Consider the following 12708-nt stretch of genomic DNA (forward strand, 5'->3'; position numbering starts at 1 on the left):
CGTAGATTGGTTGCTTATGTCCAATTCACAACTTCAAATTAATTAAAATTCACTGATTGAGAACGAAAGAACGAAGTTAAATGCTATGAACTTTATGAACACTTCATCTTTTCATCAGAAAATCCCATATAAAAGTATTATTTTAACTTGCTCCTCTAAAAGGCTGAAATACACACCATTAATGTTCACATTTGTTTGTGTTGCATAGCGTGTCATCTATGCTATTTGACGTTGACAGTTCTTCAGCTTCAGCAATCATTTTTCTATTTTTTGTAACGTTTGACCATACAACACATATACTAAAACATGTTTTACCTTTAAGTGATTTAAAATAGACAACAGGTGCATCATTTTTTTCGTTTTGTTTGCTTTACTTTTTATTAGTACAGTAATAGTGGGGAATATTACCCAGTAAAAAATATATGCTGCAAAACAACTTTGCACTCTACATGAATGTACCTCAGATTTCCCTAGAAACGATAACTATGAGGTAGGCCATGATAAACTTTTCTCCACCCTCAGTACAGAATTGAATACAAGTAATTAACAATTTAAAAATAATCTTATCGATGTATGAAATATATGATTAACGTTAAACCCTGTACAACTCAAATAAAAAAATTAAAATAGAAATAACATTTTTGAGTGCATATAAAAGGTCTATACATTTAGAAGAAACGTAGTTGTTAATTTCTCTATTTTTTGCACTTGTTTGTTAAAATATACAATTATTTACAGCTCAAATTATGAACAACAGTGCATTAAAAGCTCATGTGCATTTTAAATATCTTCTCCTTGGCGAGTCTTTTCTTTTTGTTTTACTTTGATCACGGTGCAGTTGACCTGTGGCAAAAAAAAGGCAAGTTCTTTTTTTTTTCAAAATCACTTTAGCAACGAAAGTGAAAGGTTACTAATATGTGGAAGTGCTCTTTTGGCGTGGAAATAAACGTGTGTCTTGTAAACGTTAACTTCATCAAGTCTTCATAGTTTGTACACCGCCATAGCTGAATTGGGCAATCACTAGTACCCCACAAAGATTGCTGATTATTTTTCGTCCAACGGTTTACATTTACACGTTTATAAGGCAAGTCCAAAAAAACCTCTGTCCTGTTAGGTGTCCAGAACTTCTCATCTATTTTTTTTAAATCAAAACGTTTCTTGCAATACCATTGGTGTAATTACAAACTTGTTGTTGCAGTAGGCTTTTTTTTGTTTTTGGTGCTGTAATCTTTCAGGAATGCTGTTGAGGCGAGGGGAATGAAAGGTCTGCTTTAAGAGAAAATTGATTTTTATGTTTGGTAAATTACCTTCAGGTAGTAAAGATCAGTAGATAATTCTTAGGAAGAGGTGGAATAGAAACTTCATGGGGAAGGGGGGGGGGGGGGGGGGGTTGGGTGCCTTCACTCCTGGCTGATTCCATTACTCTCCGCATGCCAGACCAATGAAAGGGAATGCTACTATTGCTTTTCCCATAATCTTAAATGGTCTCAGTTTGAACAGGTGCCTGTTATTGCATCCTGTGTACACTCTCAAAAATCAACAGAGAATGGAGCAACATAATCCTTCCCTATCCAGACGTGACTTCCACAACCTGATCTGGATGGTGCTCTTTGAATCAGATCCGAAGAAAGCTTATAAAGTCTTTATGCGCTTTCAACTAATGTAGAATGCGTCATTTCCAGACGTGTGTGTATGGACAAATTCTGGAAGGTGGTCAGGAGACTCAAGACTGTCCCGTTTCTTGGTATTTATAGTGTAATATATCCATGTTTGTCACTGAATAGTATATACCTATAGACTCTGAAAACACAATGTGACATAACTATAAACATTGTATGTATTTATCTGTGATTATGTAACTGCTGGTGAGTCTCCACAATCCAGCAAACAAACAAAAAAAAAAGAAAATCACTATTATAAATGCTTGGCTATTATTAGAAAGCTAACTTTGAGCTTATATTGAATATCAAATATGAGCAATAAATATGTTTTTGATATCTTTACTTGTCGCATATGAAAGAATGCGTTAAATTAATTGTGACCACTTTTGGATATTCAAGAGGCACCCAAGGTGTGCTTCTAGTCAGTTTAGCAGTTTAGGAGAGTGTTTTCACCTTCAAAGTCGACCTGCACAGGCGTCCTTATTTCTTTTTTTATATTTTAACTTTAGACCCCCGACCTCTTTGGGGAAAATGCTACCTGCAGCCACACGATTCCACTACCATGTCTTCATACTGCTTATAAACAACGTTATTGCCAGAGTCAATGTATAGAATACTGATGGGGCTTAGTTTCGAAGGTACACAACAACTGGGTGGTGTAGAACTGGGGTCCATTGAATTCATTAGCGTTTGTATTATAGCGTGGTTGGTTGGCTCTAGGTGCGATCTGAGGGGAAAGTCACATACGCCCTCACAGTGATACGCTTCATAGTCCAGTGGCGCTATGATCCAGTCGTCCCACCCCAGTTCTTTAAAATTCACATGCAACGGTTTTTTGCTGCACCTTGACTTGGACTTTTTACCATGTCTCTTTCCATGACGGTTATTAAAGGCAGTCCTTCTCTTCCGCTTGGTTTTGAACCGAAATTCGCTTTTTTCTTCATTCTGAGAAGACTTCATTTTTTCTTTCATTTCGCTGAAGAGGTTTTCTCTTTTCTTGGACCTGGTGAACACCACCAGAATCGCTTTCTCCTGCTGCTGACGCTCCTTCCTGCCGAAGCCAAGATTCCTTAAGTCCACTTCCCTTTCTGATGTCCCTAAATTAGCCTTTAGCTCGAAACAGACTTGGTTCTTGTGTGGTGAGTGTTGGTGGTTTTTAAACATTCCCCAGACATTTAGAACTTCCCATCCGGGTCTCTGAGCATCCTGCAGATCAAGAGTTCTTGAGTCCGGTAGCTGTTTTGAACGACAGGGGAGTAACTGAATACCATACAGACCTGTGTGAGCCATTTGGAAATCCCCGGGCACTTTTCTAAATATCCTTAATTCAGCTCCCACTAACTCCTCTTTGTCTGAGAGAGTTGAGACATCAAACAGATATGTTTGTCTTCGCAGAGAAGAGTGCGATAGATCGTCTGCAAGATAAAGAAATAATTGCAGTCAGATTCACTTACGAGTACGCAGGAGAAGTGACTACACATTATGAAAGCACAGACAACACATTTGTTTTGCCTAATGCACTAGCTGTGAATACCTTAAACATGTGTTATAATATTTATATACCACCCAGATCCAGTCCTCTCCTAAGGCTTAAGAGAACTACAGGCCTAGTTTTCACATCAGTGTAAGGATTTTTTTTTTTTTTGCTTTTCTAAAACGACGAAATTTGCACTGGAACAAAAGTTATCAATGCTATTTGACAGGTGCGATGGGAGCCTGGCATAGGTGATGCCAGCCCTGCAGGAGGATCCCCAATACAGAACAGTCTCCCACATGGCATGCTGCCCCTGACACCACAAGTATTCAAATAACTTTAGACAGTTTAACTCAAGTCTCGGGCATATTGGCATTCTACTCTCTAAAACTTCAGGATAAAAGTAACCAAGCCCTTGGTTATTCATTGTAGGCTAAACCCCATTATAGTTTTGTGTTTGTTTGTTTATTTGTTTGTTTGTTTGTTTGTTTGTTTACTGCCATGGTTTAAAATAAAATAATCCATCACTGATCAACCCAGTTTCGTTTACTTTAAACCTGCAGTTTCCCGACTGGTAAACATGGTATACCGGGTGTTGAACACTTCACATTCCTTATTAAATCTTTATGTTTTACAGTGGCCTTATGAGGCTGATGTCACTGTTTGAAAATTTGCTAATTTTGTTTAATGCAGCATTAGGTTTTATAAGGACCCTTAAGCAACAACCTAATTATTATGATTATTATTATTATTACTATTATTATGATTATTATTATGATTATTATGATTATTATTATTATTAATAATAATAATAATAATAATAATAATAATAATAATAATAATAATAATAATAATAATAATAATAATAATAATAATAATAAGGCATATTTGAAAGAGAAAAGCTTAATATTTTAACACTAGTAAAATACAAAAAAAGTCTGTAATTTAGAAACGATTGGGCGAAGCCATAATTTTCAAATCAGTACATGTTGTTGTGTTTTTGTATCAGCAGCAAAGATAACCTGCTCATATGTAGTTTTATATTTTAGCACATACATTTAGTGGTGTTAATATTTAATAACACACACTAATTAGTAAATGATCATCTCATTCAATTATGTAATTTTTAATTAAAAGCCCTGTATATTTTAACAGGAGTTTCCAGTTCATTTTGTGACGAAATAACTCACCTTTATTCACAAGCACGATGTTATGCGCCACCAATTGTACAGGTCTACATTATTCATCACCATAATAAAGCAATTTGGTACTATAAAAAATGAATGTTTAGATTGTGCTTTGGATTTCTTTATTTGATTAAGGGCATTTTTAAATATGCTTATGGTGACGCGCCACCAAATGCTATCGTGTTAGTGGTATTAAAACAGTGGCTTAAATAGCTTTTAAGCATTATAAGCCCAATAACACATTGACTGGCAACATTCTCCTTGTATGCTCTTCACAAAAAAGGAAATATGACTGATATAGTTATTTGTGATTTTGTTTGAAAAATAAATATAAACAGTTAATAAAAGTCGTTTTATTATTAAAATGTCGTTTATCGTTTATTTAGAAATAGACACCCCGAAATGTACTTCATAATAATCAGATAGGTTTATAGTGTAATTGAATACTAAACGGTATTGCATAAGCCACGGTTCTACAAGAAAAACAATGTTTTCTTTTCAAATAACCCCCCCGTTCCTATTTATTCCCCCCGAATGTGCAATGTTCCTGGGATGTAGTAAAACTGGCCGTGGGATGACTGCCAGCTTTTAATTTCCCTATCAGTGCTTTTAATCCCCTGAACAAATTTCTAACAGTGAAAAACGAACGAGACAAGTGTCTTCATTTTGAAGCCCCTATCATCCCCTTGTCGTGTTCCTGTCATGCCTAAAATACAATGAAGTCAGATCCGCAGTCAGTACCCTAACCCCCACCCAGCCGTGTTTCAACTCTCCCATGGCCCCGGTTAATGTGTTTCCAAAGTTGGCAAACAGTCCCGCGCATGCCGGGCAAGAGGAAGGCCTGTACTTAGTGTTTAATTTTTTGATCATGAATCTTTGATGCTTATCAAGCTGTTTATTAAACTTGCCTTTCACCGGCATAGTTAATTGCTCGCAATTAACATGGTGTTTCAGTCGATAAATATCCATTGCAATATTCATCTAAAAGAGACAACATTTACAAACAGTCCGTAAGTGTTTTCTCTTCTTTTAGCAATTGTATTTATGAGTACGCATTTCTGTCTTCTTTCTTTTGAAGTAGACAAATTGTAAAGATACCATCTTAAGATATTGCTTTTTGACACTACTGATATATTTAAATAACACTATTTTTAATGTATCAGTAGGAACTCTTGGCCATATGGTAATTTGCATTTAAGGTATGGCAGTATACAAAACAATTAGTTTCATTATTAGCGCATTAGTGTAGCAAAAAAAATCAAATTAAATGTTCTGGAAGCCAACTTCTATTGGCTATTTTGAGAATTTTTGCATAGCCTCCTCTCAATTATTCGTTAGAGGGTGATGATAAATTACCCTTCTGTATTTATTATTACATGTATTTTCAAATATTGATTTGCACTTAAAACACTTGTACTTTATTTTTGTATTATTATTATTATTATTATTATTATTATTATTATTATTATTATTATTATTATTGTAGCCTATAGCTACCCAATTTGTTTTGATATATATATATATATATATATATATATATATATATATATATATATATATATATATATATATATATAAGTCAGTAATACAAATTTAAACGTTCTTTTTTTCTTTTTTTTTCTTTTTTTTTTTGCATTGGTGATGATATACAAGCTTGATTCCAAACACATGTTTCCCAAAGTTATATATATATATATTTATATATATATAATGGAATAATATCAAACCCGGTAACACCAACCAACCCAACTCCCTCAAATACGGCACTGGTATTTTTAAAGTTTTGAATTTTAGTTTGGTAACTAGTTTCTGATGTCGAACTTCGTGTTTTCTATTTCTTTACTTGAACCCAACAGTTAAATAATAAAAGTAGATTGGAACCTTCTGTTTGTTTCAGTTGCTTGGAGCGTCTGGTCTGCATTACTGTTTTTATAAGGGCTCATACAAATCGAATACAAGGTCACCAAATAATTAACAGTTGTGAATTCCCTCCTTACCCATTAAAATACTTCCCTGCTTATATTTCATTTCCCCTTTGCCAACGACAACATTCCCAGTGCAAACCTGCTCATACTGATTACATTGAATTTAAGGGTATTACATCCACCTCATCACATTGCGTGAACGCATTTCACACGTTTAGAAATATTAATTATATTTTGCTTCCATAACGTGAAGCATGTAATGTAAGCAATTTCAGAAATGCGTTATAGACCAGCCTAAAGGTGATACACAAAACCACAGATAGGGCATTCATATCCTTTAGATACGAAGTTAATATTTTTGATTAAATACCCCACATTTAAATCTTTCTTTCAGTGCCCCATTTCATGAAACTTTTATGGTCTCATCCAAAGAACTAAAAACTAGTACAAACGTGTTTGTTAGTTTAACTAAAAAAATAAATTAATAATAATAATAATAATAATAATAATAATAATAATAATAATAATAATAATAATAATAATAATAATAATAATAATAATAATAATATATTTAATTGCTCCAATCACCCTTTTACTACAATAGTTTTTTTTAAGTCTTTAAGTGAATCTAAGTATAAACTCTAAAAAAAAAAAAAAACCTGTACAGAAACACAATTACATATATTTTGTTATATGTTACATTTTATAATCACCGATCTGTATATTAATGTCAATATAACAAAACAGAAAAAGCTGTAACAGACAGGTTTTTTTTCAGGTTTTGCAAACATCTTCTGTATTCTTTCCATTTCAATCCTTTCTTTCATAATTGGGTTTTCTGTGCTTAGCTTTAATGCTGGGGGTTCTGAGGCCAGCGAGCGCCATCTGTGTTTTAATGAGTTACTTCAAGTGCCAAAAGTAATTTTCCTACATTCAGCTAGTTCTTGTCTGATCTTGCGACCGTAAGGAACCTAAAATCTACAAAGTTGTTTTCTCATCTTTAAATTTTCATATAATAGCCTTTGTTTTGCAAGAATTTCTCAGAAAGACAGGCACCCTTCCAAATATATAACGTTTTCTGTTTATGCACCAAACTGTCACTCTAAACAATGATCTGCTTGTTATCAGTTATGTTTAGTTGTTAAGATTGGTCATCTCTAGGACTTAAGAAATGCTTCACATCTGTAAATGTTATTGGATATCTTTCGATACGCTCGACTGACAAATGTATGAAGAAATGTGTTCGTTTCATATTTGATTACATTATTACCTTGCTTTAATTTGGCATTTGAATCCAGCAGGACCCTTGGTTAACATTGTATAGGATGTGGAGTTTTGTTTGTTTGTTTGTTTGTTTGTTTGTTTGTTTGTTTGTTTGTTTTAAGTGCAGATTCGAATTTATGATGCTGCGTAAAGTGAACTGGGTTATTTCTTATCGAGGTAAGTTTGGACCATATTGTCTGCAAATGAGCTCGTGTAAACTTTTAGGTGTGTTCGGCAGCAAAACTCAATATCGGCAATTAAAGTGGAGATCACGCAGGGAGGTAGGCACTAAAATAGTAACCACTTCAGAGGAACGGAAGTTGTCTCAGTTTTTTTTTTTTTTTTTTTTTTTTTTTTTTTTTGGTGATGTACCATTGGCTGGGCAAGTTCATTATGGGAGACAATGTTTGATATGTTATGACATGAACACTCAATTAGATCACCGAGTTCAAATACTCCAATCAGCGGCTTGATGCTAAGCAACCCTCAGAAGGTCCAGCACAAGGTCACAGCCTGTGACACATCAAATCAAAATCAGACGGGAAAGTGAGGCTTTTTCTTAATCAAACCAGTTAGCTCGGTTCACAATTCACTCCTCAAAGCAGAATCTTCTATTTACTAACTGGAAAGAATGTCTGTGTAGTTAACTGATAGCTTTTACGACTCTACCCAAGATAAGCTACTTAGCCTACATGCCTTCCTTTTTGTCTGTGGATTTACTTTGTTTGTGTTTGTTTATTGTTTGTTTACATGCTGTATACTGTCAAAAGATTTGGTTACACCGTCCGTCCCCACCCCAACTTGGTCACAAAACATAAACACATCAATTGTATGCTTTTTTATATATATTATTATTATTAAAAAGTATTTCTGAAATATTAAACTTCTTTTTTTTTAAATAACACATACTGTGTTGTCCTCAAGACAATATGCAAAGTGTATTTAAAAGTCCTCGTTAAGAATAATCTAGCAGTCTTTATTGATTGCATTTTTTGCACGATTCTATATTGCAGTGTGTTACACGCGTTCTTAATAATAAACCGATTATTTTATATGGTTTAAAGGAATATTTCTATCAGGTTCATGTCACTGTCTGGCAGACTGCGATACATCTAAATATCACCTTAAATAAGTGATGTAGGCTATAAGGATATGCTGTGAAGAATCAGTGCGTGAGGAAGGAAATGTTTTCAGTTTCAGGAAATCATACACGAAGTATACATCTTTGGTTGCATGAGCAGCGCTGTTTCTATTTAGATCAAAACAGAACCCCTTTGGGGAAACAAGGTAGTTTTTTTTATTGAAGCTGGGGACTAAATAACCCAGCTCATATATCTACAAAGGAGCCATGTGGCTTTTGAAAAGCTCGAGAGGTATGCTCAGAACTCAACATGAAATAAATTAAGGCAATTTGATTTTTTTTTTTTCAACATTTCAACAGCTAATGAACCCCGCTGACTCAGATAAAATATCAATCTCACCATATACCAATGAAATGGAGGAAGTTTAATGATATGATTGCATGAATATTAGGGAATGTTCTGCTCTCATTTAGAGTCCGTCAATTCACCGCGAAGATAATTTTAAAAATAAACTTTATATCATTTTAGGATAATAAACGTTCACTTGTACTTTACCCAGGTGTGAACTTCGATATAAATATACGCGGCCTGATTATTTTAGTGGGTAATCTACCGACCAGATCAACAATGTCACATGCATCGATCTGTATTATAAAATGTTCGATTTATAAACAACGAAAGTAAATAGTTTAATATGAACAGGTTACTTCTTGTTGTTTTTTATAACAGTGATGTCGCAGCTATGGTTAAGGGTATACAAGCTGTTTGAAATTTCATCTACGATTTTGTAACAGTTTTAACACAAATGTTTCGCTTTTTTCTCCATTTGTAGTATTACTAAGTAAACCGATCATTAACCTGATCTTGGCGAATGAGTCTCTAAAACGGTTTCATTTAATCTTTATAAAAGTAATTCACATTTTAAAAAATTAAAAACCTGGGTCCGGCGTAATATCGATAAAGGACCAAACTGATAAGCAACAGAAAATGTTTGCTCCTAATCATGTTGAACTTTATATTTGTCTTAAAGTTGAAAACAAGTTCATTCTTTAAAAAAAACGAAAAAAACGGGGGATATAGTTCAGTGGAAAGGTTTGTACTGCATTGGCTCTGCATTTGAGTAAGAATACATTATTGACTATCCCAAAATGTGAAATGTATTTATAATACAATAAAATACTTATGTTTAGACTAACCTTGTCCTCTGTCCACAAAACTGGTTATGGTGTTAGCAGACTTTGAAGACCGGAAAAAACTTGCGTTTATCCCGATTTTTTCAGCTGCAGAGTAAGTCCTATAAATAGACAGCATATACTCGTGGGGCACAACAGCACCGTGTTTCATCGGATCGTGGTGATGGCTTTGGCTGGTAGAAGATGCTAATATATTTTTAAGAAAAGTGGGTGCCTTCCTCCCATCTTTTGGCATCCTGCCCCCCTTGTTGCCTCTCGGTACCGGAGAAGGGACAATAGCAGCTGGCTGGATACAAGGTAAATCCCACAGGCAGGTAACAAGGAGGACGGCAAAGACGGCAGCTCTGAGGGCATCCATGCTAATCGTGTCCCAAACAGAATTCAAAGAGCTCTCCACTCTGTGGCTCTGGATTGATCGCTTATACAAACGCAGCGATGAGAGCTACAGACTTTACGACCAAAAGAGTACTGCGCTCCTCCGAACATCGGGCTGCTCAAGCAACGCTGTGGCACGCCCACTCACGCACGGCCGTGTACTCATTTATTTATTGGTGAACCAAAGAGCCCTCTCTCAATAAAACTGCACTGAGACAGCATGTTCCCACGGGCAAGTGAGATTGGGTTTTCTCTGAAAGCGACTTCTTTAAAGATGCCATTTTCATTAGAAGCATATTGATTGCGCAAAGGATAGTACTCCCAACTCACATCCAGCTGAACGCCAATAAGGCATTTGTCCAACTTAGGCCTTTATTTGTACGTATTTGTATGCATATATATATATATATATATATATATATATATATATATATATATATATATATATATATATATATATGTGTGTGTGTGTGTGTGTGTGTGTGTGTGTGTGTGTGTGTGATATATGCATAAGTCACATAGACTTTACGTTTTGTGTGGAACTTATATATATATTTTTTTTAAAAATCAGCTAAAATAATTCGAACAGAATTTCAAAGTATATGATGGTAAATTTATAATTAGGCCTAACATTTACAAAAATAAAATCTTCACAAATTCAGTATCAGATAGGCCTACAGTATTACGTGGTGGTTGTTGTATGTGTTGTCTTATAACACAATCTCTTAGAACTTTACAATTAATGTAGCTAATGAATTTACAACTAATCCTTTGACTCTTTTTACAATTGTACTGCCCTCTAACGGAGACATGCATTCATTGTGTTGTGGAATGCGTCAATTTCAATTGATCTTCGTTTAATTCAATAACTAAGCAATTCCCTAATTCAATTGCAACTTCAATCCGCAATTGATCTACCTCAGTTGTGGGTGTACGGATTGGAATGCTGCGGCTTGCTTCCCCCAATTTCTTGTCATCACCTGTCAAAGAACCTTAAGGAATATTCCAACTTCAGCCCGTGACTTCCCGTTTTCATAATAAATATAGTTAGGGCAATGTTCATTAGCTATTGGCCTCTTATGTGCCTTATACGTATTTAGAAAAAGAGCTATTTTTCTAAATACGTATAAAGGCACATAAGAGGCCAATAGCTAATGTACATTGCCATATCTATATTTATTATGAAATGAGTTGTGCTTTGCAAATATGAAACTGTTTATGTTATGTGGCACGATACATGACAGGGGACACAGCCAAGTGCCTTCAATGGGCGGGAAAGATGGTCGTCATCTATTTTTGTAATATTGTGCTTACAAATTGTGCTACAAATTGTAAAAAAACAACGTATTCAATTTATATCGTGTGAAGGTTGCTAAAGAGTTCTGGACTGTGGCTTTACCGAGATAATTGCATGAGATAGAATCTCGGTCAGGCTATTTTATAATTTTTGAAAACCTCTATTATTCTTCTCGATTAAAAAAATAATAATAATCATTTTTAATTGTGAGGCCTGAGAAAAACACATTTAGACAAAACGTTTTAAACTTTGTATGGCTCCAACAATGACAATATGGGTATAGTGGAGGCGCATTGGTGAAGCAGATCACTAGCACCTCTTTACTCGATATACACACACACACACACACACACACATATTTATAGGCAGCTAACCAAGGGCAACCTCAGGGAAACACAGCTCTTACGCAGCCAATCATTTCCATTATGTTTTTCATTTTCAGTCAAATTAAGCTTTGAGATTTATCCTTGATTAACTCAAATTCTTAATGTCCGTGATACATTCTACCTACAGTATTATTTATGTGTATTGCGCCACCTTGTGGACCATGTATATTCTTGTCGACCAATAAGATCTGATGAGTATGCCCAGTATAAGATTCATTTGGAACTCTTTCAGACGTTACACCGATTTAAAATGAAGATATATTTTATGATTACAGTTGATTACGTTACTCACCCATATGCCAGAGCAGAAAAGCAGTATTGTGAGTAGCGGAGATAAAACTTCAAAACTTGAAGTCAATATACAAACGTTTCGGAGAATACCTTCATCAGTGTAATGGTTTGCAGGCATGTCAGGGCATCATATTCATATTCGTTAAATATTTGACACTGTGTCGTGTATGAAACTCTGTTGTTATACTTCTCAGATTATTATTTGCCAAACATGGATTCTGAAAGGTCTCCTTAAGGCCGATCGTGGGGAAGCATATTATAATTTGACATGCTTCACCTATGGGCTTCAGTGCAGAGCAACGCTAATATGCTCCCCCTTCCCTATAATCTGCCTTGAGGAGTCTTTCCCAGAAGTAATTTTGCTGGAATAGTTAGCTTGTCAAATAATAACCTAAGCAAAAACTCTGATATAGAATCACACAAAATTCACATGACAGGATATCAAACAGGTGGAAATTAAATAGCATTTAATATTTCTTTGAATTACATTAACAACAATTAAGCACATTTTCAAATCCATACACCAGCAACAGCCACATTCAAGAATTCTGAGTAAAGCCACCTGAATTCACGC

The 12708-nt window shown here is 34.8% G+C and overlaps 1 protein-coding gene across 1 annotated transcript; it reads right to left on the reverse strand.

Annotated features, from left to right (window-relative positions):
- Positions 1-350: 350 nt before the first annotated feature.
- On the reverse strand, positions 351-10266 carry LOC117435297 (growth/differentiation factor 6-A-like). Its single transcript, XM_034058348.3, has 2 exons — positions 9789-10266; positions 351-3076 (listed from the first exon to the last, which is right to left on the reverse strand). Exons 1-2 carry the CDS (start codon positions 10141-10143, stop codon positions 2196-2198), a joined length of 1236 nt encoding a protein of 411 aa, XP_033914239.1. The 5' UTR covers positions 10144-10266; the 3' UTR covers positions 351-2195.
- Between the last annotated feature and the right edge of the window lie 2442 nt (positions 10267-12708).

This window comes from Acipenser ruthenus, chromosome 3, assembly GCF_902713425.1.
Source record: "Acipenser ruthenus chromosome 3, fAciRut3.2 maternal haplotype, whole genome shotgun sequence".
Taxonomy (NCBI): domain Eukaryota; kingdom Metazoa; phylum Chordata; class Actinopteri; order Acipenseriformes; family Acipenseridae; genus Acipenser; species Acipenser ruthenus.

Excerpts from the sequence above, each read along its gene's own strand:
- LOC117435297 (XM_034058348.3), bottom strand. The coding sequence starts at position 10,143 with ATGGATGCCCTCAGAGCTGCCGTCTTTGCCGTCCTCCTTGTTACCTGC. Across the intron at positions 3,077-9,788 it reads TTTTGTGGACAGAGGACAAG|ACGATCTATCGCACTCTTCT; the intron begins GTTAGTCTAAAC and ends TTTATCTTGCAG.